At 49.2% G+C, this 27,288-nt stretch overlaps 9 protein-coding genes across 9 annotated transcripts, besides 1 other annotated feature; 6 read left to right on the plus strand and 3 right to left on the minus strand.

Moving 5' to 3' along the window:
• The first annotated feature begins 3 nt into the window (after positions 1-3).
• Positions 4-95: a repeat region.
• Positions 96-411: 316 nt separating this feature from the next.
• On the plus strand, positions 412-1,149 carry FPSE_04668 (uncharacterized protein; the record flags this gene model as incomplete). Its single annotated transcript, XM_009257786.1, has 1 exon — positions 412-1,149. One exon carries the CDS (start codon positions 412-414, stop codon positions 1,147-1,149), a length of 738 nt encoding a protein of 245 aa, XP_009256061.1.
• A 917-nt stretch (positions 1,150-2,066) lies between these two features.
• On the plus strand, positions 2,067-2,566 carry FPSE_04669 (uncharacterized protein; the record flags this gene model as incomplete). Its single annotated transcript, XM_009257787.1, has 3 exons — positions 2,067-2,358; positions 2,416-2,469; positions 2,520-2,566. 3 exons carry the CDS (start codon positions 2,067-2,069, stop codon positions 2,564-2,566), a joined length of 393 nt encoding a protein of 130 aa, XP_009256062.1.
• A 1,454-nt stretch (positions 2,567-4,020) lies between these two features.
• On the minus strand, positions 4,021-4,230 carry FPSE_04670 (uncharacterized protein; the record flags this gene model as incomplete). Its single annotated transcript, XM_009257788.1, has 2 exons — positions 4,021-4,104; positions 4,171-4,230. 2 exons carry the CDS (start codon positions 4,228-4,230, stop codon positions 4,021-4,023), a joined length of 144 nt encoding a protein of 47 aa, XP_009256063.1.
• Positions 4,231-4,888: 658 nt separating this feature from the next.
• PKS8 lies at positions 4,889-13,423 on the plus strand (the record flags this gene model as incomplete). Its single annotated transcript, XM_009257789.1, has 17 exons — positions 4,889-5,412; positions 5,470-5,778; positions 5,828-6,047; positions 6,117-6,240; positions 6,301-6,993; positions 7,047-8,152; positions 8,200-8,500; positions 8,554-9,836; positions 9,890-9,986; positions 10,044-10,069; positions 10,119-11,036; positions 11,093-11,293; positions 11,353-11,430; positions 11,488-11,888; positions 11,948-12,119; positions 12,177-12,479; positions 12,536-13,423. 17 exons carry the CDS (start codon positions 4,889-4,891, stop codon positions 13,421-13,423), a joined length of 7,644 nt encoding a protein of 2,547 aa, XP_009256064.1.
• Positions 13,424-13,947: 524 nt separating this feature from the next.
• On the minus strand, positions 13,948-15,655 carry FPSE_04672 (uncharacterized protein; the record flags this gene model as incomplete). The annotated part of the gene is made up of 7 exons (XM_009257790.1): positions 13,948-14,598; positions 14,705-14,820; positions 14,879-14,897; positions 14,954-14,979; positions 15,034-15,095; positions 15,145-15,263; positions 15,356-15,655. 7 exons carry the CDS (start codon positions 15,653-15,655, stop codon positions 13,948-13,950), a joined length of 1,293 nt encoding a protein of 430 aa, XP_009256065.1.
• Positions 15,656-17,455: 1,800 nt separating this feature from the next.
• FPSE_04673 (uncharacterized protein) lies at positions 17,456-18,421 on the plus strand (the record flags this gene model as incomplete). The annotated part of the gene is made up of 1 exon (XM_009257791.1): positions 17,456-18,421. One exon carries the CDS (start codon positions 17,456-17,458, stop codon positions 18,419-18,421), a length of 966 nt encoding a protein of 321 aa, XP_009256066.1.
• A 586-nt stretch (positions 18,422-19,007) lies between these two features.
• FPSE_04674 (uncharacterized protein) lies at positions 19,008-22,375 on the plus strand (the record flags this gene model as incomplete). The annotated part of the gene is made up of 7 exons (XM_009257792.1): positions 19,008-19,123; positions 19,175-19,252; positions 19,303-19,675; positions 19,723-19,866; positions 19,919-20,987; positions 21,038-21,331; positions 21,387-22,375. The coding sequence occupies 7 exons, from the start codon at positions 19,008-19,010 to the stop codon at positions 22,373-22,375; spliced, it is 3,063 nt and encodes a 1,020-aa protein (XP_009256067.1).
• Positions 22,376-23,193: 818 nt separating this feature from the next.
• Positions 23,194-24,460, plus strand: FPSE_04675 (uncharacterized protein; the record flags this gene model as incomplete). The annotated part of the gene is made up of 3 exons (XM_009257793.1): positions 23,194-23,560; positions 23,617-23,809; positions 23,866-24,460. 3 exons carry the CDS (start codon positions 23,194-23,196, stop codon positions 24,458-24,460), a joined length of 1,155 nt encoding a protein of 384 aa, XP_009256068.1.
• Positions 24,461-24,645: 185 nt separating this feature from the next.
• FPSE_04676 (uncharacterized protein) lies at positions 24,646-26,522 on the minus strand (the record flags this gene model as incomplete). Its single annotated transcript, XM_009257794.1, has 6 exons — positions 24,646-24,829; positions 24,879-25,804; positions 25,855-25,957; positions 26,012-26,028; positions 26,082-26,289; positions 26,338-26,522. The coding sequence occupies 6 exons, from the start codon at positions 26,520-26,522 to the stop codon at positions 24,646-24,648; spliced, it is 1,623 nt and encodes a 540-aa protein (XP_009256069.1).
• Between the last annotated feature and the right edge of the window lie 766 nt (positions 26,523-27,288).

Here is a 27,288-nt window from a genome sequence, read left to right on the forward strand (position 1 = left end):
GGATCCCGTCCGCTCTCCCATAGATAAGCTGGTAAGGGGCGGATTAGTAGTTGGGTCGGTGACGACCAGCGAATCCCCGCTGTTGTATGTTCTTTTTGCAGTGTGATCTCGGACATCCTCGAATTTTGTTTCTTACTCACTCTTCCTCCTGATACTGCTGATAATGTTGTCTCATCAGACCAGTCTTCAATGCCAAAGTTTAATGTGCAACTGCCGTGCCCCACGTGCTCTTATCCAGTATAACGATGCTCCTAGTCTTATAACGGAACTGCACCACATCACAGCCATTCAGCCTCACCAAGCTGAACATCGGTCCTGCTGAAGTTGCGACCATATTGAGCGTAACTGATATCACTGCAACAAGAGCGCAATCACAAGGCATCGATTCATATCATCCGTACAGCACTCACAATGACAACTGTTGCCTCCACAGCGACTACTCCTGCTCATCTCCAACCTCATCCGACCATTGAGTCGCATTCCAGTGCGACACCTCAACCAGCTGCATCGCCCCGGGCGACAGGCCCTCCCGCCCCCCAGTGGAGCGAAAGAGATGTGCCTCCATGGCTGCAAAAACACATGAAATTCTGGAAAGTTGAGCTGACTCCAATTAGAGCTCGCACGTGGATGCTTGAAGGCTTTGACCACTTTCAGATCAACAGGCTAAGCCTTCCTAGCCATTTGGAAGGTATCAAGAAGGAGCTCGAACAAGAGTGGGAGAAACAGAGCAAAGTGGCACCGACGAAACCTGCTACGAGAGCCAAGAGAAAGGCAGACACTGATGTCAACGCACCCGCGAGCAAGAGGACCAAAGGGCCTACGCCAATCAAGTCTGAGGGAACACCACAAATTGAAATGCCACCTCCTCCACCTCCAAAGCCACTGGGAAACCTCAAAGGAAAGTACGCAATCCTAACAGACCTCGCCTGCTGCGAAGGGCAATCAGACCCTGCTCATGACTACATGTGTAATATCGTATTGTCACCTGGCGATGGTGAGACTATGCGAGGTCACTTCAACATGGGCAAACATATGGACTACAGCATCCTGATGTTCTTCGAGAAGCATCCGACCGAGGCATCCTCACAAAAAGTCTGGTTCAGATGGCGAGGCACAAAGTCACACGGCGGTTTCAAGAAACAGAGGTGACAACAACCATGGATGGGTCAAGTTTCTCGGAGACTGCCGGATTGAAGTCTGGTTTGACAAGCTCAGAGTGCGCCTGGACGCGCAAAAGGGGAGAGGCATGGGTGAGACTAGTAAGCACAGCGTGGTCGGATTTTGGGAAAACTGGCACGATTATGATGACAAGGGAATCGATCTTTTGGACACATCGAGACTATTTCCTGACTGGTAGTACTAGATTGCGTGGAGTTTGCGACGAACCATATATGTCACTCTTGAGGTTCCTTGTATCTGAGACAGTGGTTGGGCGGAGTTTTTGTCTTTGTCCATGTTTGCCCTTATTTCAGTCATCAATATAGCACAGGAATTGATCACAGTTGCCCAAGACCTCACCTCTGGTAGCATACTCTTCTGTACAATGGTCAACGTAGGCGCTCTCGTAATCCTACCACGCTGACGAAATATCGGTGAGTCTTCAGCTTTCAAGCTCTACCAACCATATCGAATCATTTGTTCACCAGAGGTTCTACAGTACGACTATGTTGCTACGTGTTCAGCCGTCCCGGATGACTTGTTATAGCTTTACTGTTTCACCTCGGGCCGATTAGTTCATTACTCTTCACCGGGTCTACGTCACGATCTCTTTTCAATCCTGAGGTAACACTATCCCGTACCCGTTTCGAGATATTGTGTGAAGCCCTTATAACATATACGGATGACAAGTGATACCTACGAGAAAAGCCATCTGGCAGGCGGTCTTGAGCCTCGTGAATCACTTAGCCTCTAGTACTATAAAAGCCCCCGAGAAGCGGCAAACTTACACTCTCTCCCAATTTACACACCAACAATCAACACATTGCCTAAACAACAACACGAAAGCAAAAGACATCCACAACTTGAACTATCTTAATTTAACTTGACTACCTTTGTTACTCTTCAACATGTCTACTCTTCCCCATCATTTTACCATCACCGTCGATGGCAAGCACGTCGCCAAGCCCGTACAAAAGAGCGAAGAAATGTTCCAGGCTGAGTCTGGTGACGAGCCTGCCGTCTTTGAGCTCAAGGGTGACCGTCTTATCAGCGGTGATTTCACTCTGGGCCGATGGATTGTTGAGGATTTAAGCAGCCACCCGAAGCCCGTCATGTGGCGCAAGAATGAAGAGGAATCACGGGACCTACGACCTGTGACCGTCACACACGGCATCAATGGCCCAGAGATCAGGTTCTATGGTTAGTAACAACCCTTCGCAATGGTGGTGGAGCCTTCACTGATGGTTTGATCGATAGATTCTCAAGGCATTGCCATTCACGACGGCAAGCTCTTTGCAATTATGGATCAGAGTAAGTATACTTTAGGCTTTAGTACTCAATAACTAACAATAGAATTCCAGACAAAGAGGAGAGCCAGTCGGTAGAGATCAGTGCCGTTGAGGAATAGATTGGGGCTTGTAGGTCTACGCGGAGGATCGCTCGTTATGAATAGGTTGAAAGACAGGTTTGCATAACAGTCCTGACTATTCTGAGGTCTGCGTGATTTATAAATTTTATAGTACTATCAAAATCATTTAAATTCATTGAGGTCGTGCCGTTTCATCTGTTGTGAATAGAATGACTGAAAGCATGAAGCTCACATGCCAGTTCTAAATGAAACATTGATAGTCCATCCAAATAAACTCATGCGAAAGCTTAAACCTGATAATCTAAGTAGCATCTTCCATCGAATGTCATTATTTGCCATTCACCGCCCTACCCTACTTATCAGCAAGAGTTGTTCCTATCGGGAGGTAGTACCGAGGTTGGGACTATCAAGAATGAGGCGGAATGGTGCTAAAACTGGGTTAGAATGTTTCATTAGACTAACTACAGGTGACAGATCTCTCAATAGGCGAAGTAACGCTACTAAGTAGAGATGGTTCTTTACGATAACCAATGGTGACCTCACACGAGTGGCCGTGTTTGTCGTATCTTGCAAACCAATAAGGTGATCAACAGTCAAATGATCTACAGCTTCAAAGGCCGTCGTAGCCATTAGTAAATGTAACTGTTTCGCAAACAATACAATCCATGTATGTTTTGCCTTTAATATAACTTTCATGCCAAACAGCATAACCAACAGAGGGACATTCAGCACGGTCCAACGCTCGGTACAGTGGAAGTCAAACGTCCTGAAACCTAAACACGGCTGACGACCACATCGTACATCCCGTTGGGGCCAGGACAGAAGGGGTCAACAGCTGACATGTTTTTTCCCTAGTTTTTGCCACGTTTTGGAAGAATGTCATCCTCTTCATGTTCTATTGCGTACACTTATCCCACATAGTCGCTGCTTTAACCGGATCTAATTCTAGACCCCTGCATGGCTTCCAGTGCCAACAGGTGGAGTCTTGATGTCGTATTGTGGTTCCAAGAACTCCCCTGCTTATGCAACCTTTTGTTGGTTGCTGACATTGAACCAACGTCTTGACCCAGAATTTATCCTGGGATCTCTTCATGATTGGCGTTCCATCCTTCGGCTGTGCATAAAACAAACTGCAAGGATCGAGACACAACCCTACCTGCATATACCTACCGACTCTGCAGGTTGCTTTCCAAAACATGGGGCCACAGCTTCACCGTCTATTGTTGAAGTGCCGACTTCCTAAACAGAACAGTACGGCAATGACAGAACAAATATCAAAAGCTGTTATAACATGTAATAGCACTATCCTCGCACACCAACAAGAGCATTATAGTACAGGGAATTACTGGTAAGCGGGCAAATGACGCGAGAAGTCCAAACCGCTCGGCGGGATCTAGCTTCTTTGAGGAATGATTGTCATGGAACAAAGTCAATTTCGCCCTAGCCTTGGTCCATCCGTGTGAATTGGATCTTACGATGGTTATTTATCTCACTCATATCCGTGTGGCCCGGGCCGCTCCCAGACCCGTTGACGTGATTTCCTGGTGTCTCAGATCCTCTGTGCTTTTCCTCATCATCTACACGGTATCAGAATTCGTGTCTATAAGTACAATCAAGTTTTACGGTTCCATACAAGCACACACACACGGTATCTTGGCGGCATAGCCGTTCGTATCTGCGGCTGGGGATTGAGGCATATACATGTCTGAGTACTCAAAGAATGATAAGCTTCGCCTGACAGCTGTAGTGTCACATCATGTTCATTAATGTGCATCCTCCTCCGAGGCTAGAGCTGTATCCCACTTCGACCGTATCCACAGATCGGCTCCCTCGATGCTATAGTAACAGGTCAGTGGAGCTCGTCGTAGCCGACCAGCCAGTGTAATGTCCATCCCAAGTTCTAGCTAGGTCCCAGAATATCCGAAGGTTTTGCCGACTGCGGTTGGAAGACATGCCAATTAGTGCTTTTCATGCAATGCAGTGGGTTCGGACTCATCATCCTGTGTCCTAGGATCACCCAACCATGACACAGATTTATAGCCCTGTTTTCGCAGGCAAACCCTGGTGTGACATGATTAGCGGAGTAGACTAGGAGCTGCAGGCAATGAGCCCGGTAACCGGGATTATGATTCCATGTGACTGCTTTTGTGCTGACATCGTTCATGGGCTTGTCAGAATACTGTAATCTGTGCCGAGCTTACTTTTCGGTTGTTGGTTGCTATCTTATATAGTCTCTGTCTGTGTTCATGACATTGCAATACATGACCCACGCTTTCTCATGTGAGTTTCTCCAGATCTCACGGCTCTTTCATACAACCCATTCAACATCTCTGTTCTGTTCAGTTCATCCTGTATCACACAATGCCTTCTCAAATTCAACCATGGCGGGAGCCCATTGCCATTGTGAGCATGGCGTGTCGTCTCCCAGGTGGCATTGACAAGCCATTAGACCTCTGGGACCATGTTAGAGCAGGCCGTTCGTCGGCCACTCCCATACCAAAAGATCGATTCAACACAGAGAACTTTCTTTCCATGGACCCCAACAAGAAGGGAGAACAGGCTTTCAGAGGTGCACACTTTGTGAAGGGTGACATAAAGCAGTTTGACCACAAGTTCTTTGGTATAAGCAAAGATACAGCAACTGCCATGGACCCTCAACAGAAGCAGCTTCTTGAGGTTGTCTATGAATGTCTCGAGTCGGCCAATATCTCCATGGAAACCATTTCCAAGTCCAAGATTGGATGTTACTGTGCGATGTTTGTCAGTGACTATCACGACATGCTGATGCAAGATCCTGAGTACCTTCCAACCTTTATTGCTATTGGAACGACACGCACTATGCTTGCAAACCGTATCAGTCACGCACTTGACCTTGGTGGTCCCAGGTATGTCTCGATCAAATAATGGACTAATCGGCCAGAATACTAATCTCTGGCATACAGTGTTACTATCGATACAGCCTGTTCTGGTTCCCTTGTCGCATTGCATCTTGCTTGTCAAGCACTGCAAGCTGGCGAGTGTGACGGTGCTGTTATTGGTGCATCCAATTTGTTCCTAAGTCCTGATTACGCTCTGTCACTTACGCGACTTGGCGCTATAGCTGCAGATGGACAGTGCAAGACATTTGACGCCGCCGCAAATGGATATGGTCGTGGTGAAGGGACCAACGCTGTGTACATCAAGAGGCTCAGCGATGCTATTCGGGACGGAGACAACATCAGATCCATCATCCGGGGTACTTCTTCCAACAGGTTTGTTTCCTCCTCATATCAGCAAGGTTGAACTCACTAACAAGTCTAGCTCTGGTGCTACCCCAGCAATCACAGAACCCTCTGGGCGGGCCCAGAGAGATACTATCTTGCAGGCTTACGCTCAAGCTGGAATTGATAACTTTAGCGAGACAGGATACTTTGAGTGCCACGGAACTGGTACACCCGTGGGCGACTGCATAGAGCTTGGAGCAGTTGGCGAAGTTTTTAGTGCCAGCCACAACTCTGGAGACGCCCTTTGGGTTGGCTCTGTAAGTTGCAAACTAGCTCATCTCTTCTTTCTTTGCGTTCTTCCAACATGAGACGCTAACAAGAACTAGACCAAACCAAACGTGGGACATTCAGAGGCAGCTAGCGGTTTGAGCAGTCTCATAAAAGTGGTGTTGGCTTTAGAAAAGGGAGAGATCCCTCCAAACACCAACTACAAGACACCGAACCCCAAGAGTATGTTTTACACTAATTCCCGCGCCTATCCACATGCATAGCTAATGATGGCTTCTGCAGTCGACTTCGACGGTTGGAGAGTTCGTGTAGCAACGAGCGCTCACCCTTGGCCCTCAAAGTCCATACGTCGAGCAAGTGTCAATTCTCTCGGTATCGGTGGATCAACTGCGCACGCCGTCGTTGAGTTCTACGAGCCGCTGAAGATCACCAATGGGTCTGCCAATGGTGTCAATGGAACTAATGGCGTGAATGGAACCAACGGAGTCAACGGTACTCACTCGTTAACCATTACCAATGGTACCAATGGCCACCACGAGGAGAACAACGCCGACAAACCCTCATTCCTGACGTTCGTATCTGGCGCGTCTCGCGACTCGAGAGACACAAACATCAACAATCTTCTGGATTTCCTTAAAACTCACGACGAATGCCATGAGTTGACGGGTCCCCTCATCACAGCACTGAATGCTCGAAGCCAGATTCACATCCGACCGTGGAGGTCATTTGCCGTTGCCCAGACAGTCGGTAATCTCATTCAGCAGCTGGAGGGCAAGGCAATGAAGACCAACCAAGGACCAGTTGGTGGCAATGAGCCCGATATGCTCTTCACATTCACTGGTCAAGGTGCCACATGGTCACAGATGGGTAGACGTCTTCTTGAGACGTTTCCCGTAGCGCGTAACACGTTACACCAGCTTGACGATGTCATCAGAGAGCTTTCATCATCAGTCAAGTCTGCATGGTCTTTGATAGGTACGTCCATCGTACAGAGCATTGCGTTTAAATGATTACTGACTTCATCCTAGGCAAGCTTACTGCCGAGCTCACCCAAGATGAGATTAATTTGCCATCACTCGCACACCCTCTATCCATCGCGGTACAGATTGCTCTAGTCGACCTTCTAGCCAGTTGGGGTGTGGTTCCCGATGGCGTTGTTGGCCATTCTGGCGGAGAGACAGCTGCCGCGTACGCTTGTGGTGCTCTCACAGCGAAGGAAGCCATCACAGTCGCTTACTACCGTGGTATCGCCTGCCAGAATGCCCCCGCAGGCTCTATGCTTGCTGTGAAAAGCGATCCCAACGCAAAGGAGCTTCAAGACGCACTGGAACGCAACGATGTGCAGATTGCTTGTTTCAACGGTCCCCAGAATCTCACTCTTGCGGGTCCCACGGAGGGGATCAAGAACCTGGCTACTGAGTTGAACAGTCACGGCATTGTTTCTAGGGCTGTTGCTGTCACTCGAGCTTACCACACCCGAATCATGAAGGCAGTTGTCGATGACTATGTCGCGCGCCTTCGCAGTGTTATTCATCCAAAGGCAGGACGGGTTCCCATGTATTCGTCTGTCACTGGCCGTCAGTTGGAGGGCACTGAGGTTGGTGCTGATTACTGGGGATCAAACCTTGTTTCGCCAGTTCTCTACACTGATGCAGTCACACTAGCCATGACCCAAACGGACCACAAGTATGGGTTGTGTGTTGAGGTTGGGCCTCACTCATTGCTTTCCAGACCAACATCTGAGATTGTCAAGTCGCTTGCCGATGCGCCCCAGCTGCCTTTCTTTGCCACCATGCTCCGAAACGCAGACACCAACCAGCAACTTATGAGTCTTGCGGGAGATTTGGTTCTCAGCGGTAAGCGCCTGGATCTAGACCAAGTGAACAAAGCCAGCTTGTTCAAGGGCGGCAAGCCCGCTCGTCTTCCCAACCACATTCAAGACAACCTTCCTGCTTATGCTTGGGACTATTCCTCTACACCCTGGACCGAGCCACGAAACAGCTCTGACTGGCGTTTCCGCAAATCGCCACGACACGAGATCCTGGGCACCCGCTGCCGAGGCGCAAATCCTTCCGCACCCACTTGGAGGAACAGGGTGTCAGTTGAAGATGCGCCTTGGCTCGTTGATCATCAGGTACGCATCATCCTAAATTTTTCTGATACACTACTAACTCATGATAGGTCAATGGCATTGTCACCTTGTCTTTCACTACCGGTATCGCCATGGTCGTTGAGGCCATGATGCAATTGCAAGAAGAGACCAAAGAGGCCGACTGGACAAACTATTCGTTTGAGTTGGAAGACTTTGTCTTTTCTAACTCCATCATCCTTCCTGACGAAAATGCGATTGAGCTCTTCCTCACTCTAATTCCACGAAGCGACAACACCAGATCTGACGGTACATGGTACGACTTTACCATTTCGTCACTCAGAGGTGACGTTGATATCCGCCATTGTCATGGAAAGGCTGCAGCCTTGGAGAGTAAGTATTGAACAGTGACGCAAGGAATTACAGAAGCTAACAATATCGAACAGGCAACGACGGCGCCTTTTCCCAGTCCAGAACCTCGTGGCACCATATGCCACTTGAGGTCCCGCTCAAGAGTTACTACAAGACTCTGGAACGAGTCGGCTATGGCTACGGTCCCAAGTTCCAGCTTCTCAATGAAGTGCGAGTTCGACCAGGTCTCTCAGCCTGTGCTGCCAAGATCGACATGGTGTCGAGCGGTCAATCGCCAGTTCGCGGCCAGAGATACCTTTTGCACCCCGCCATGATGGACGCAGCTCTCCAGACACCTGCATTGGCCAATCGTTCCGGATACTTCCAAGAGATCGACACCTTGCTTCTACCTTCCCGCATGAAGAAGATCTCCATTCGTATGCCCGCCAACAAGACTGACATCGCCTCTTGCGCTACCAACACATCACCTGTCGGTTTCACCCGAATCGAAGGAAGTGTCCAGTGTTACGATACTTTGTCGAAGCCTTTCTTCGTGGTTGAAGGTCTGCAGATGGACAGAGCAACGGCTGAGGACCAGACTACCCTTCCTTGGCTGCGACTCAAATGGAAGCCTGATATCGGCGACATCTCTCAGAATGGTGCCTCAACCAGTTCGATCCAGATCAGGAGTCTTCCAGCAGAGAAGAAGCTTATCAACCTGGAGGACTTGGTCAAGGAACTCATCCCTCTCATTGTTGAGAATGGTATTGAGAAGGGTGAGAACTTGGCTCCTCATTTGCAATCGTATCATGCTTGGTTGCTGGAACAAGCTGAGTTGCACAAAGAAAAGCTCGTTGCCCGCCACATGCAGAATGGATTCGCCACAGCTGAAGACGCCATCATGAATGTCGTTGCAAATTCTGGGATCTCGGAGACTGTCGATGCCTCCATTGTGTCGCAACTTGCAATTAACATGGCAAAGATCTTTCGTGGCGAAGTCGAAGCCCTGGCGGTTTGGCTCGAGAATGATTTGCTCTACAGGTTCTACGAAGAGAGCATCTTCACCACGAGCATGAACCAGAAGCTTCGCTCTGTCGCTGAGCTTTTGGCGCACAAGAACCCCAACATGAAGGTCCTGGAGATTGGAGGTGGAACTGGTGGCGCAACGACCGAGCTGCTTCATGGCTTCTCCAAGGCTGGAGGGCCTAATGCTTACCAGTCGTTCACCTTCACTGACATCTCGGCTGGTTTCTTTGAGAAGGCCAAGAAGAAGTTTTCAGCTTGGGACAGAATGGAATACAAGACTCTCGACATCGAGAAGGACATCTCTGAGCAAGGATTTGGCGAGGAGAAATATGATCTTGTGGTTGCAGCCAACGTAGGTTCTGGTGTATCTCATGACATGTTGCCGATTACTGATGACTTTCTTAGGTTCTGCATGCCACTGCTAACTTGCCGTTCGCAATGAAGAACATTCGTTCATTGCTACGTGATGATGGATACCTTTTGGTTGGTGAGCTGTCAGAGGGTAAGCAACCATAGTCCCCCTATGATATATAAAATGAGCTAACATTTGACCTTGCAGACCTCACATCGGCCAATTTCCTCTGGGTACGTTCTGCAAAACTTCATTCGACTTCAATGACTAACCAACTCGTAGGGTCCCTTGACTGGCTGGTGGCTGCGTCCTCGATCCCCAGGTCGTTCTGGTCCTGGTCTTTCCATGGATGAATGGCGGGACGAGCTCACTGCGGATTTCGATAACGTTGTCGAGATCGAGGCCGGACGCGATATGGCTGCTTCGGATCAAATCTCAAGCACTATCGTGATGACAGCCAGAGCAAAGCCAATTGACTACACTCCACCCGAGCCACTATCGGAACAGAGGGTGCATATCGCTGGAGTTGGCGATGACTTTTCTCACGACCAGATCGCGCACCGACTTTCCAAACGTGGTATTACTACAACATCCAGTAGCCTTGAGGATCTCGCTACTCGAGAATGGTCGGGAGAGTGGCTCATCATCATGGACGAGGCTGAAGGAAGTTTCCTTGCTTCCCTCGACTCTCAGCAGTTGGAGGCTTTGAAGTCCTGGCTTACGAAGCCCATCAAGTGCATCTGGGTTACCCAAAAGGTATACCTCGACCCGCAAAACACAACGGGAGGTCTGGTGACAGGTTTCGCACGAACCCTCCGAGGTGAGAATAGCCAGATGGAGCTGTACACATTGGACCTGAGCAGCGAGGGCGACGATATCGCTAACATCATCGACCACGTTTTGGAACGAGCCTACTACTCTCACGGTGATCCAATCTCCAGACTGGACTACGAAGTGGCTGAGAAGGATGGACAGCTCTGGACGTGCAGGCTCGTGAAGGATGCTGGCTTGGAAGAAGCATTTGGTCCTGCACGAAAGATGGAAGTATCTACTCGCGAGCTAGTTCAAACTCCTCATCACTTGGTCGTGGGAGAACCAGGCATTCTAGACAGTCTAGCCATGGCCCAAAACGATGGACACTCGGTGTTGCCACATGGGCATGTTCTTGTTGAGGTCAAGGCTGTAGGTCTTGACGAACGGGTAAGTACAATTATCATTTTGCTTGCACAGCCAACATCTTACTAACTTTGTGGTAGGACGGGCGAATCGCTCAAGGGTCTCTTCCGGCGTTGGAGTTCGGTCGCGAGTGCTCTGGTGTTGTCAAGAGCTGCGCTGCTGATGTCACTTCACTCAGTCCAGGAGATCGTGTTGCCGTTATCGGCCAGGGAACTTTCACTACGCAATACCTGGCTCCTTCAGGTTGTTGCGCCAAGATCCCCGACTGGCTTTCTTTCGAGGTATGTTGACCTCTGCATCACAAAGTAGTAGGAGTGTAGGCTAACGTGTGTTTGTTTAGGATGCTGCCGCGATCCCAGCCAGCTTTGTCACTGCGTTGTACGCGTTGACCACGTCTGCGAGAATCACGATAGGCCAGGTATGCAAACTCCATTCGTCCCAAGACTTTTCCCAACGGAGTATTAACATGGAACAGAAAATTCTTGTTGCCAACGCCACATCCGCCCAAGGCATCGCTTTGATCAAGACAGCCAAGGCGCTCAAGCTCGACGTCCACGCCACAACCAGTGATGGTAACAAGTCTCTTTTGACCAAGCATGGCGTCAGTTCATCCAGCATACTCCCCGTCTCTACGAATGCTGGTCGTCTCAATGCTTCTCGCTCTGCCAATGGCCAAACGTACAAGCTTGTACTGAACACTCAATCTGGCCAATACGCGAGCTTTTCTCACCTGGTTGCGAACCGTGGAACTTATGTCGAGCTCGGCTCTGGAGGAACGCACGATGATGAAAGCGGTTTCCGACCTAACAAGAACGTCATGTTTGCTTCCATTGATCTCTCAGATGCCTATAATGAGAGCAAGGAGGACCTTGGAGAGTAAGTATCTTCCATCACTTCTATTTTGACTGTTCAGCAACTGACATCCTACTCATCAGACTGCTTGGTCAAGTTATGGCTATGGTTGAGAAGCGAGTCCTCAACACAGACGTGTCGGCTTCGGTGTCTGGGCTTCACTCACTGCAGCCCGCCTTCTCAGCACTTTTGGAAGGTGGTTCGCAGAAGCAGGTCATCTCACTTGCAGATGTCGACGATGGGCACATGATCAAGGTATGCACTCTCACGACACTTCATGGGAGAATTTATTCTGACTTATTCTTTTTACAGACACGACCCAAGACTTCTGTCTTCGATCCTCGAAAGACCTACATCATCACAGGAGGTCTTGGTGGTCTGGGCCGTGCGATTGCAGTCTGGATGGCTAGCTACGGCGCCCGAAACCTCATTCTGGCTACCAGCTCAGTCGCAAGGGCCTGTCAGTCTGGTGATCTGCTACAGCAACTATCATCCTACGGATGTCATGCCAGAGTTGAGGTCTGCGATGTGGGCGATTCGTCGGCTGTTGAGCGTCTCATCTCCAGTATTTACACTCCTGTCGGTGGAGTTATTCACTCAGCATTGAGACTTAGTGTAAGTTCTCAACACATCAATAATCCTCAAGTACATCTATCTAACCACTTTTCCAGGACCGATTCTTCGAGGACATCACCTTAGACGACTTCGACGCAGTGTTTAGTCCTAAGGTCAATGGTGCCTTGAACCTTCACCACTGCCTTCAGGGTCACGATCTTGACTTCTTTGTCATGCTGAGTTCGGGATGTGGAGTTCTGGGTAACGAGGGTCAATCCAACTACTCGGCAAGCAGCACGTTCTTGGACACATTTGCCCGCTACCGTCAAAGCCTCGGTCTTCCGGCCTCGTCCATTGATCTTGGCTTCGTGGAGGATGTTGGAAACATCAGCGAGCGTCCTGAGATCCAAGCTTCCTTGCTGTCTCGTGGTCTTCGACCTATCACAGTGCGCGATGTTCTGCGTGTGGTCGAAGGTGCTATTGCTACGTGCACTCCCAAGCAGGTCAACGCTGTCACTGAGTCTGCTTACGATGACCTTTCGCAAAGTCAGATTGTCCTCAGCTTTGGTATGATCGACAAGGCCACAGCAGAATGGCAATCCTGGGCCAAGGACACAAAGTTCGGCTTGCTGCGATCCAAGGCCACTGATAATGTGGCAAGCGATGCCGATGCGGGCGGCGGAGAGAGCGCAGTCCAGACGGCTGTCAAGGCCTTCCGAAACACTCTTGGTCGATTGGGTGATGCATCTGAGGGCAAGGTAGCTGCTTTGCAACCTTTCATCTGCACTGCTCTTGTTGCCAAGCTGGCGCAAGTACTGTCTATGAAGATTGGCGACATTCAGCCAACGAGATCGGCTGTTCAGTACGGTATGGATTCACTCATTGCTATTGAGGTTAGGTCCTGGGCAAGATATGCCTTCCAGATCGACCTACCTATCAGTGACTTGACGAACCCGTACAGTATTCAGGATTTGGCGGCTAGGGTTTCTCGAATGATTTTGTGATGAATAGTTGTTGGATATTTTGAGAAAGGGTATGGGCTTGGAGTTTTGGTTTCTAAAGTGTATCAATTTTGCATTCGGGTATAGTTATTCTTGGTAGGTTCTGTTTATGTCTTATGAGTTATGTATATAAATTCCAGTCTGTAGGAATTGCTTTGTGTTACCATCACGTCGTTAAAAGTCTATCGATCTATCCCGTAGTCAAACCAGCACTCATTATATCCCAAGCATTGCAACCCACGCACCGATGCTCATTCTAAATCCTAGGTACAACTTCTCCCGTAGCAATTCTTCGAAAACTAATCCTATTTACAATGCTTAAAGTGGTTTGTCTCCTAAATATGGAAGCGGAGTGCCTGATCGACTAGCCTGCGCAAGGGAGGATTCAGATCTAGAAGCTGTGGCCGAGGTTGAACTCGACGATCTGGGAATTCCATCCCACGGCTTTTGAGCACAAACCGTTATTCTAAGATGGAATCGTAAGTATGATGTTGCTTCAAAGGGCGCCAAATAATCTTCAAGAGTACTCACAGAGTCATGAAGGAGTGGTATTTTGTGTTGCCAATCTCCCGTCGAACTTCCGCCAGAAGAGCATGTACTTGCTCAGGGGTCCAGCCCAGTCCTTGCGTAAAAACGGGCATTGATAACGGCTCGAGGATAAGGAGCCAGTTCTGGGTCATCAAATGGCCTATGCGCTGCAGCTTCTTCCCAGGATAGCACGCGTTCGTCGGTGCGCCGTTTCTTGTATCAAAGACAGGCTCAAACCCTGTCTTCTGGAGCAACGACTTGAAAGTTTCCGGGTAAAGCACCGTTGCACCAAAACTTTGCAGTCCCTCCTCAAGTAGGTTGTTCCATTTGCGAAATGCTGTGCCGTCTAGCGAATGGTTGGGCGACTGTAGGATTGCGAGCCATTCTGTTAACTCAACCCATCCTCCAGGTCTCAAATTATCGAAAGCTGCCTGAAAAAGCTTCTGCTTATCGTTGATATCGCCGAGTTGTCGGATGTGTATGAAGTCGAAGTTGCCGCCGCCGGGAAAGTCCCAATCTTGTGTGATGTCCATTACTTTGAAGGTGCAGTTCGATTTTGTGTATGGAGGATGAACGGGATCAATGTCGACTCCGAGAACATGACAGTAAGGATGTTTTGTGGCTATTGTAAGTAACAGAACAATGATTAGCTACAACAGCGCAGAAGGATTTTGAAACAGGTTACTTGCCGAATTCCTAATGACAGGTGTTAGATAAAGATAAAAATCATTACTTTCAAAAATGCTAGGAACTTACCAATGCCCATATTCCGCCCCCTGTGCCTACGTCAAGCGCCCGTTTTGGTCTTGGTGCGAGAGGTGATAGCTGAAGTTGTCCTTTGAATACATTGATAATGACAGTGTGTTGGATCACTAAAGATAGATGTTAGTAACGCAGGCAGAGAATTAGTGAGACAGTTCTGATACATACCATTTCTATCTTGTTCTTGCTGAATGGAGGGTTAGCAGTGACGAAGGAGATAGGCCAAGAGAAGGGTATGCATACTTGGTTGTTTGGCAAGTGTCCGTAACCTATTAAGTGGTTAGTTGTCAAATAATGACAGATTGTAGGCAGTGAAAACTTACGAACAGAAGATTTGGTAAACTTGTTGACCATAGACTGGAAGAAACGTTTTGAGCGTGACGCACTAATAATCTTGGTTAGCATTAAATGACAAGAAATTATGAGTATCATACGTCTTTAATGGCTTATAAGTTGAAACATATTCATCTGAGGAGTCAGAAGAGTCTTCCAAGAGTTCGCTGCTGGGCCGTAGACCGCTCGACTGATGAGGAGCATAGTCTTCATTGTTGGACTTTTGATAAGAGAGTCAGTACAATTCCAGAAAACAGAGATACATAGTATGCATCATATCATGTTTCATCATATGATGTCTTGTGCACTCACATCATCGTGTCTCACCCTTGCAGCTGCGGCCGGGGAAAGAGTTTGCCGTTCCCATCCACCTGAGCGTCGGCTCACGGGGGTTCCAGGAAGACCCCCACTCCCGCTTCCGCTCCCTGTCAGATTTTGGCTGTAGGCGTGACTCTGGCTCTGGTTGTCGCTGGAGACGCTAGAGGCGTAATTGGAAATATTGGACGAAGACGAGGCGGTGAGTCTTGTCGCGGCCATGGCCCGATCTATGGATCCCGCTCCAACACTCCTCAGTGAGCTCGTGTCGTGCTCATTGTCTGGTGTGTCTGCCATGTTTTCTGATAGTAATTAATCGAAGTAGCACGGGCCGTTCCGACGCCAACAAAGGGAACCGTTTGTTTCGTTCTTTTCTCCTTCTAGGCCTCTTTGGTGTTTGCCGATAGTTGGTGGTTGATGGTTGGTGGTTGGTCTTTTTGACTTTTGTCAGGAAGTCGAATGGAGTGATCCAAATGGAACAAAAGACAGGGAAAGAAAAGACAAAGACAGAAAAACGAAGCTAGTAACAAAGAGCCAAGCCAAGCCTTTCGCCAAAAGAGTCAATGTCAATCGCTGCAAAGAATTCAACGTGGTTATATGTATGGATATCACTCGCAGATCTGACGTCTTGGAGAGACACAAGCCAATGGGTCTTGAAATTTCTGAATTTGGGTCACCTCGCTCTCTTCTAGTTATGTGCCGACCTCTTTTTCCCTCCCTGCAGTTGGGCATTGAAACCTATCCTTGTTGGTGTCTCGCTCTCTCTGTGATCAACCCACTTTCTAGCCCCCTAAGGTTAGTACACAACCATCAACTGCCAACGCTGCCCTGCTTGAAACAGATTAAAGCGTCCTTTAGAGTTTAATATTGGTTTTGTATCTTTTCAGCTTTACGACGTTAGTGGAGAGTACTAAGCTAAACGATTGGACACACTACGCTGGAAGCACTTGTCACAAAATCCACAGCGTGTGATATCCCCTACTAGCGAGAGCGGCACGTTAAATTATAAAGTGATAAGACATCAAAGCGATTTAATCTCGTGGTCGGTTCCCAAGTGATATGTTTCAGTCTACATGGAAACGGCACGGCATATAAAAGAGGTGCATAATGCACAAACCCCTGGCAATAATGGTACTGTAGTACTCTGTACATAATACATGCATAGCTACGGATACCTGTTACCTACCTACATACGTAACCCCCATCACTCCTGGTGGAGAACAACCGTTTTGTGCATTCTGACAGGAGCAGGGGTTCCTCGGTACTTCAAATGGAGTCCGGACGTTTGCTCGCTTCTAATTAAAGCGGCGACACTCCAGTCAATCAATGTTCATGATGGGTGCAGTGCACTTACGGGCAAACTTTTGTGTGTATTCGATTCGGTTAGTGACTCTTAGCTCCTTACAAGGATCACAGAAAGATTTCGTTCGCCTACACCAGCAATGACTAGGTAGGCCTGATTCATCCCTCCACCCCATAGCTGCTACCCTATAAGGAACTTAATTGTCCACAGACAGGGGCTTTTTATATTGATGCGAAACACAAATTACCGATCTAATAACCTTGTTTATATTCCGGTCGGATAGTTGATCAAATCATTAGCATAGCTGAGCGAGTCCGTGTCATATCAAAATAATAAACACGATACAATGTGAGAATTACATACTAGATCGGTGTTGCCACCATCACATCTCCTGTTTGACACGCTATCTCACTTGATCAATCTGTTACAATAGCTTGAGTATCAGATTTATGAAACACTTTTTGCTCGAGTGACAGAAATTGCGATGGAATACTATGAAATGCTCAACATCTGAATTATTGCCAGAGCAGTCTCAGCCCGCTGGGTTGAAGGCGGTTAGACGTTAACTCAGGTATTCTCCATGAGACATTGATGGCTTGGCACATGCGTATCATGCTGCTGCATGATTGTTGAAGATATATGACATTGCAAGCCATCATTCGTGACCCGTGAGTCTTACTGTACAAGTCTGCGGGGTTGCATAAATAGCCTATATTCAGGTAAGCTGCATGATATAAATTCCTCATATCTGCCAGGCATCCCAGGATCATTTTTGCAGATAACACGTTTGTATCATGACCGGCCTCAATTATGATCCCGAATACTTCAAAGCTATTGGATCACCACCCAAAGGACCAAGGGCTGATCCTCCAACGACGGCCCACGAACTGAGATCTAATATTGAAAACACCATTCGCATTTTCGTCACCAACTCGCCATACCCGTCCGGTATCAAAGAAACCGTATACAAAGTCAAGAGCCTCGACGGAACTGAGATTGAAGTCACTCGCTTCGCATGCGAGGAAACTCTTGCCTCAGAGAAACCTACGCCGGCAGTCGTCTATTTCCACGGAGGTGGCTTCGTAGCGTGTACAGTTCCGCCCTTTGCGCCTCAAATCGCACGTTTCGCAAACGACTCCAAGTTGCCTTACTTCGCTGTCGATTACAGGCTGGCCCCGGAGTACCCTGCTCCAGCAGCATTTGAAGATGCTTGGGCGGCCATACAGTTCGTATCAAACTCGGCTGTAGAACTCAATGTCGACCCTGCCCGGATCGCATTGTATGGCGACAGTGCTGGTGGTGGTCTTGCTGCAGGCGCTGCTTTGATGGCCAGAGATCGTCATCTTGATCCTCCGATAGCGAAACAAATACTGATTTACCCCATGCTGGACGATCGATACAACCTCAAAGACGATGACCCATATCTCGAGGTCTTGGCAATGAGGCCAGCTGGAGCCAAAGTCGCATGGGACGCTTATCTGTCCAAGCTCCGGGAGGGTGATGATGCACAGGCTCTGTCTTACGCTGTTCCTGCCAGGGCTGCCACCTTAAAGGGTCTTCCATCTACTTACATCGACATTGGATCCCTGGACCTCTTTAGGGATGAGAGTTTGAGATATGCTAATAGATTGGCTGATGAGCATGTTGAGGTTGAGTTCCATCTTTGGCCAGGATTGCCACATGGGTTCGATGGTCTGAGAGAGCTTAGTTGGTATACCCGAGCTACGGAAAGTCGTGTTAGTGCTTTGAAGAGGATGTGATGTATCCTATGGAGATGGACCTACCTTGAAGGGCACCAACCCACTCTCGCCTAGATAAGATGACTGACGACCTAGACAGTAAATGTTGAACAGATTACTAGGCTTAGCCTCGCCACATGCAAAAGAATACTATGGCTGGTCAGTAGATGATGTGCTCGACCAAAATGGCATAAACGGCCGATGCACAACCAAATGACACTCCAGAAACTCCAGAGCCGCGTCAATAGAAATGCGGGTGAGTGTGGGGTAAAGGTGTCATCAGTCATAGCAAAGCCTTGTCCAACAACTACCAATGTTACTCTGCGGCTAATATGGAAGTCACGGCAGAATTCCCATTGATGCATTTTCTTTTTCTCCTTCGGCAGAGTCGATCATCCCCCTCAATGGCCGGTCAATCAAGACCGAATTCCTGGGCGGGATCGACAGGTTCGGTAGCTGCAAGCTATGTCATGCCATGTCTTGCATGCAACACGGGTTATTGATCACCGAGATTGGTGATCGTAAATATTTATATAGGTAGTCAGGATACTGCAATTGATTCCGGAAATGCACGTTCACGTTGCTTCCTACAGGCATTGAGTTGAGAATGAAGCTGCTTTCGCTCTCTACTGTTGGGCTGCTGGCCTTGACAGGCTTCTCAATCGCTCAAGAGAACGCCAATGTTCCAATTCAAGACAATGGATTGACAAACATTGTTCAATGGTAAATTGACTCAATTGGCGCTGCAACTGAAATGCTGATCAATTGCTGTAGGGACGACCACAGCTACCTCATCAATGGCGAGCGAATCTTTGTCTTCTCTGGAGAGTTCCACTACTGGCGACTACCCGTGTAAGCTCAACCCTGGTTTGAGTCCCAAGCACCATCGCTAACGATCGCAGACCCGAACTCTGGCGCGACTTGCTAGAGAAGATCAAAGCGGCCGGTTTCAATGCCTTTAGCATCTACAACAGCTGGGGCTACCACGAAGCTTCCCCGGGAGCCCTCGACTTCAAGAATGGCGCGCACGACTTTGAGTCCATAATGACCCTTGCGAAAGAGCTCGGCCTCTACCTCTTGATCCGTCCCGGCCCCTACGTAAATGCCGAAGCCAACGCGGGAGGATTTCCTCTTTGGGTTACGACCGGCGAGTACGGCAAGCTCCGAAATGACGATCCCAGATTCACCAAGGCCTGGTCCAAGTACTGGACTGAGATCTCCAAGGTTATTGAGCCGCATCTCATCACCAATGGCGGAAATGTTGCTATGTTCCAGGTATGAACTACAGCTTGCGTGGCAGAAGTAAGAACTAACCATTATAGATCGAGAACGAGCTGGGTGGTCAATGGAAGAACGACGATAAGCGAATCTTGAACGAGCCTGTTGCAAATTACATGCAACTTCTAAAAGACGCTGCGAGAGATGCCGGCATTGACGTACCTGTATTCCACAACGCGCCCAACACTGTAAAGATCATCCACTATCTTGTTCAATTGATCAAAGACTCACATTTTCTAGCGCACCTTTTCTTGGTCGAATGACTTTGAAGCCAACGCAACCGGAAACGTCGATGTTACCGGCGTAGACAGCTACCCTTCCTGCTGGAGCTGCAATCTTGACGAATGCACCGGAACGAACGGCGAATACGTCCCTTACAACATCCAGGACTATGTCACATACTTCTCCAAGCAGTCTCCAGCTCAACCTCACTTCTTGCCTGAGTTCCAGGGCGGATCTTACAATCCTTGGGGTGGTCCCGAGGGTGGCTGCCCAGGTGACATTGGTACTGATTTCGCCAACATCTTCTACCGTGACTTGGTTGCTCAGCAAGCCACGGCGATCTCGCTTTACATGATGTACGGTGGTACCAATTGGGGTTGGTTCGCTTGCCCTGTGGTTGCTACCAGCTACGATTACTCTTCCCCCATCTCTGAGAACCGTGAGATTTGGGACAAGTACTACGAGACCAAGTCGTTGACTCTGTTCACCCGTGTTGCGCACGACCTCACAAAGACCAACCGAGTCACCAACAGCACATCTCTCTCAACCAATGACGATGTCTTGGTCACTGAACTTCGGCACGAGGACAATGGTGCAGCCTTTTACGTATCTCGACACGATCACTCACCATCAGGCACAAAGGAGACCTTCAAGATCCGTGTCAACACTTCCGAGGGCAAATTGACCATTCCTCAAAATGACCACATCACTATTAATGGCCACCAGTCCAAGATCATCCCTACCGACTTTCACTTTGGCGAGAAGACTCTTCTCTACACCACTGCTGAGGTGCTCACATACTCTGTAATTGACAAGAAGGAAATCATTGTCCTTTGGCTTCCTGAGGGTGAGCATGGAGAGTTCACTCTCAAGGGACATACCGAGCTCAAGCATGACAAGTCTCTCAACGGCATCAAGGTCAAGGCAGGTAAGAAGAGTGTTACGGTCAACTACACGCAGAAGAAGGGCCTTTTCACTCTCAACATGAAGGATGGTTCGACTATTGTCTTGGCTGATCGTCAGACCGCTTACAAGTTCTGGGCGCCGACGCTTAATAACGATCCCTTTGCGCCCGTGAACAAGACCGGTACGTTATCGCAGTGAAGCAAGAACAGATTAACGTGCTAACTCCTACAGTTTTGGTCCATGGACCCTACCTCGTTCGCCATGCCACCGTCAAGAATGGCCAGCTCAACATCGAAGGCGATCTTGACAAGTCGACCGAAATCACTGTCTTTGCTTCCGAGTCTCTCAAGTCTATCTCTTGGAACGGCGAGAAGGTCAAGGTCTCTTCAAAGGAAGGCCACAAGTATACTACCAAGCTCAAGGGTCCCTCTAAGGTTAAGCTCCCTAAACTTGAGTCGTGGAAATACACCGATAGTTTGCCTGAGATCAAGTCCGACTACAAGACTTCTTCCTCGGCATGGGTTGGTAAGTGCTGCCAATTTGTCAAACGTTATTGATCGTATTGCTGACTCTGTCGCAGTGGCCGACAAGAAGAACACCACCAACGCGGTTCTTGTTCCTGATTTGAAGAACCCCGTACTTTATGTCGATGAGTACAATGTTCATTACGGAAACCACATTTACAGGGCCACATTCCCCACGACCGACAAAGCCCCTACCGGTGTGTATCTGAACCTCACTGGTGGCTTGGCCTTTGGCTACTCTGTCTGGTTGAACTCTGACTACGTCGGCTCGTACCTGGGTAATGCTACTGTCGGAAGGTCAGGACAGGAATTCTCTTTCAAGAACGCGACTTTGTCCAAGAAGGAGAACGTCCTTGTTGTTCTGATGGACAACTCTGGTCACGACCTTCGTGGTGGTGCCCTTGACCCTCGAGGTATCACCAATGCCACTCTCATCGGGTCTGCCAAGGGCGGATACAAGTTTTCCGAGTGGAAGATAGCTGGTCACGCTGGAAGCGTCGAGGGTGAAGTAATTGATCCAGTCAGAGGTCCCCTCAATGAGGGTGGTCTTTATGCTGAGCGCATTGGTGCTCATCTGCCCGGATTCTCCGACAAGAAGTGGAAGTCTTTCTCATCCAAGCAAGGAACCCTCGTCAACCCTTCTGCTGGGGTCCGGGCCTACAGAACCACTGTTGACCTCGACATTCCCGATGGTCTTGATGTTGGAATCTCATTCAAGCTTACAGCTCCCTCCAACACGACCTTTTCAGCCACCAAGAAGGGCTACAGCAATCGCGTTCGTGTTCTGCTGTTTGTCAATGGGTACCAGTACGGTCGCTTCAACCCTTACATTGGTAACCAGGTCTCATTCCCTGTCCCCCCTGGTGTCCTGAACTATAGCGGAGAGAACACTATTGCTGTCACAGTTTGGAGCCAGAGCGCTGAAGGCGGTGAAGTCAAGGTTGAGTGGGAGGTTGACTATGCGCATAGCTCGAGCTTTGACGTCAAGTTTGACAGCGAGTATCTTCGACCAGAATGGACTGAGGATAGACTGCAATACGCATGAGGGGGATAAATCTGGATGGTAGAGATAGAAAAGAAGTCAATACCCTACAATTGCCCTGTTGCGCCACACATTATGCAAGGCACATTTACTCTGTAAGGGAATGCTGGCTTGGAGCAAAGACTGCTCAGCCGCAATTGTCTGTCACCAAGTGTCTTGTACTGGATTCAGTAACTGAATTTGGTGTTGGTTCTTATGCTAGCCTTTCAGCTCGGTACCAGCAACCTTCTGTGGCGCCCACTATTGAAACCATTGAACCCTCTAGACAGGGTACAGTTGCATTTCGTTTTAAGCTTAACGAGATCTTTTGAAGTTCTCACGTGCTCAAACATACCATTCTGGGTGAAAGTAATGTCGCTTGTGCTTTGACAACAAGATTCTCGTATAGAAAACGGACACATGCTTGAACGGGTCGGGTTGACCGTGGTGTTGACACGAGACAGCTGCAGCTGAAGCTATTTTGGTCTTCCCAACAGCTTGTTTTGCGCTAAACACAGCCTCAGTGTCTCGAACCAGCATTTTAGTGGCTGGTTTAGGTACCAGTTGCCTGTACTTGCAGGGTCTAGACTGCCAGAGCCACCATGACCATGACAGTTGGCGCCACCTGAAATCGCAGCAAGGATCGAAGAAAAGAGCAGAGGCAGGGAGGGAGCTAAGCTGAATGCTTGGGTTGTTTATAATAGAACGATCCCTTCAGCTGAATTCGTTTTGTTCATTTCTGGCGTCTTTACTATTTTTCACAAAATATTCTACGTGTTTTGCTTGCAATACAGCATCAACAAAAGACCCATACCGACATACACCCGACAACCGTCGCCGACATGCGCTTCGCTTCAAGCATCATCATAGGCCTTTTGGCTGCCAACGGCCTTGCCCAAACAGTCGCAGACCCAGCCCCAGAACAACAACCCGAACCCTCAGCCATCGCCGACCCTCAACCTTCAGAACCCGCAGCCCAACCCTCAGCGCCTGCTGCAGAACCTTCGAGTCCATCAGATAGCGACGACGATGACACACCACAAACAAATGCAGAGCCTACGGCTGTCGCAGAGCCCACAGCAGACGAGCCCGTAGCCACAGGGGATGCTTCCCAAGTCTCGGACGGAGATCAGCCTACAGCTACAGCAACCGATAGCGACGATGATGATGAGGCCACAACAGCAGCTGAGGGAACAGCAACTGCAGATGGTAAGTCGCATCACTGCCAACAACAACAAAACACCACGTGCTAACAGAGATTCCAGCTACTGCTACCGACGACGATGCCTCAGCTACAGCCACCGAAACAGGCGATGACGATGCGACCGATACTGCCACCATGACTGCCACCGAGAGCGCCGCCCCAACAAGCACCGGCGCCGTAGTAGAAGTCGATCTCAAGAACGCCACCATTGGCGACAACGCAGAACTGATCAAAGTTGACGGAAAGCCCGCCATGTACGTCTGCATGATACTACTTAACAAAGTCCCTCTGCTAACACATTTGACTACAGAAAACTCAGCGCTCCCGCCAACGGCAAGGCAACCTTCACCGTACCGGTCGACACCGACAGCGAAAACTTCAGCGACGACGACCTCATCTACATTGTCGCATCCATCCTCGTGGGCGAAGGAAGCGCTAAACTCCGAAAGCGAGCTACAAAGACGGACTGTACCCTGCAGATCCAAGCCGGCAGCGCAAACGTCTACAGCGAACCTCTATATACCACCGATGGCAAGTTCCAGGACATCAAGAGCAACGGTATTCGGTCTTCGGATAACCCCGGCGCTGCGAATGTGCAAGTCACGCAGTCTTGTGGTGACAAGCCTTCGCCTCTCACCGTTGGCAACGTTCGTGCTGGTACCGACAGTGGAATAAAGTCAAGCTCTGGATCTGGCGGCAGTGGGGGTTCTGGAGGAAGCGGAAGTGGAAGTGGCAGCGGAGGAAAGGGTGGCAATGGTAACGGCAGCGGCAGTGGCTCAGGAACATCTACAGCTGATGGAGCCAATGCAAGCGAGACTGGTGGTTCTGGTAACGCCGGATCCAAGGTCGGAGCTAGTATCGGGGCTCTTGCTGCCGCCATTCTGGCTGCTGCTGCGTTTGTTTAGAAGCATCACCAATATTGAATCATGTATGAAGCATAGCGGGAACCGGACAGGTACAGGTACGGGCGTGAAAAACTTGGGAGCGATCCATACGAAGCTATTTACGAACATTAATTTATCCCTAATTGATACATCTCCAATGTCATTGTTGCCTCTCTCCATCTCTCTTAGACCAGGCTTCCTCCAACCTAAGCCACGCCCATGACCCTCTTGTCGTCTGCAACCAACTTGTGGTATCTGGGTGCAGTGCGCACACGCAACGCTTTACCGTACTTGATAATGACAAACACGGCAGAACAAGCAGCCAAGGCAATAAATGCAGCAGAGACGAAGCAGTTCTGATATCCCAGGTTGGTGATCCATGGCGTGATGCTGTGGTACTTGTTAGCAAAATGTCAAATCTATGGTGAGCTTGACCTACCCATAGCTAATTGCGAAGGACATCGTGTTTCGGACCAGAATAATCGTCGTGATAGCGTCACCACTTATATCATAGTAGCTATCAATCAAGTAATTAATGCTGATGATCAAGCCCATCACACTCGTGGTCGATAGAGCACACATGGCAAAGATCAAACCGAACCAGTGCACACCATGCTGCGCTCCAACACCCCAAAGGATCAGAGATGCAGGAACACCAACGACGCAAATGGCGAGCGGCCACAGACGATGCTCAGCTTCCATGATACCATTGTTACGACGCGCGAGTTTGACGGTTAGCCAGTCGCTCATACGTCCTGCGACAGCAAATGCGATAATGGTACCGAGGCAGCAGGAAAGGTAGCTGAGGCCGACCATGGATAGCTTGAAGCCGTATCCTGGACCAGAGAGAACAATAGATGCCGTTGCGTTGAGCACGTTGAACCAGATGAGGTACGAGCCGTAAGAGAAGCCAGCGAAGAAAATGACGGGCCACGACAGATACTCAATCGAACGCCCAGCATGTCGCGCCATGCTCTGGCCAGGAGATGGATTCCAGAGGGACATCTTCTGCACAAAGGTCTTGGGTTTGGCATACTCTTGGGCTGCCTCATCGGCCTCTTTGACTTCGCGGTTCCCGCCCTCTGCCTCTTTCTCGCCTGTCTTGCTAGTATTCTCGTCGCTCGCTCGGGAGGTTTCGATCTGGGGGCGGTTGATGTCGCGCGCGACGCGAATGTAGTTGGTCTCTTCCATGAAGAGAAACAAGAACACGAAGACGGCCGAGAGGAAGATGGCGGGCCAGTAGAAGACCCATTGCCAGCCCTGGTACTCGGCGATGAAGCCACTGATGACGGGCGCAAAGTAGTTGCTTCCTGCGAGGGCGAGGGCATAGATACCGATGTAAGTGCCACGTTGGTGGGTGAAGTACTGATAGCGTCAGTCAGATTCTAGAATCTGTGGTATATGTAGGTACTTACGATATCGGTGACAGACATCTCGGGGAGAGATTCAATGGGCGCGACGAAGAAGCCTTGGATGATGCACTTGGCGATCCATTCTCCGTTGCCCGACACATAGGCACTGCACAAATATGGTCAGCATTGTTCAATAGGTCATCTGCTCAATAATATTCACCTCCAGATACTGGTACCCTGATGTCCTCGTTAGTAATTGCCCATCAGTGTGGTCTGGCATCGCAACTCACAATAGCCCCGAGAATTGAGATGAGATACGTCAACCGTTTACCATATCGCAACGAGAAAGGTTGCCAGAACAACAACCCGACTCCCAAAAGCAAGTACATATAACCCGTTCCCTCATTCAGTGTCGCAATTGAGACCTTGGACTGTTGTGCAAGAGGTACGAGAACAGAGTACACAGTCGCAACAGACATGCCAGTGAACCAAGTATACCTGTTCTAGTCAGCACTACAAGCCTCGCCCATGGTAGGACGAACTTACAAGTTTGTGCATATTAATGCTAGACGCTTGCGCTGAGGCGTCCAGTTGAGAGGGTCGTTGGGATCATCAGAGGGCGCTGGATCCAAGACGATGTCACCTTCACCGCCACCTGCATGGCGAACACGCAGATTGCGCTGAACATCCACCAGATGGATTGTTCCGGGGATAGAGTCTGACTCTGGCATTTCAACGAGCTCAATTGATCTGATGATTAGAGAGAAAGAGTTTCGAGGATTCGATGTGTCTCAAAGCACTGTCTTGGTCCACCGAGCTTCGTGTAACACCTTATATGCATCCTCCCGTCGCGCATCGCGTTTATCTCCCGATAGTGGTAAAGAGTGGCAACGGTCGGGGCAATCATCAGCAACTCGTGCGCGCGCCATTATATTGTTCTCGTAGCGAGTGTTGTCCATGTGGTGGTGGCCCCAACTTGTTGGTTGAGAACAATGGAACGCCGCTTAGTATTGTTCTTTGAAGCCATCTCGAGGTAGGAGGTGTTCGACAATCACGCTATTGGTCGCTACTGATTAACAGAAGAGGCGATTCCAATGCGGCTAAAATTGAACAATACTTGGCTTGGGATTCGTTTCAACGATAGGAAACGTTTAGGTGTTGAGTCTGGTCACACAGGCCTGGGTCACGAGCTGGTTTGGGGTCTTGGTGTTTACGCCACCAACATTGAGCACGCCAAGGCAGGCAGTTGACGATCTCCAACCAATGGGGATAGCGACATATTTGAAGAGTATTAGGTGTGGTTTGAGCTGGCTCTTGGCTCGGAACTGAAGGTTTGCCGAATGAAATGGTTCCGAGCGTGGGAGCAGTCGTTGATTCCGAGTACGATAAGGCCAATGAGCGCGACAGGGTCGACATGTGGAAAGACCGAGCGCGATGCTTCTCTATCTATACAGACACTATCTATAAGAAGTGCAGGAATCTGATGTAGTACTTTAC

Source organism: Fusarium pseudograminearum, chromosome 2 (genome assembly GCF_000303195.2).
Source record: "Fusarium pseudograminearum CS3096 chromosome 2, whole genome shotgun sequence".
Taxonomy (NCBI): Eukaryota; Fungi; Ascomycota; class Sordariomycetes; order Hypocreales; family Nectriaceae; genus Fusarium; species Fusarium pseudograminearum.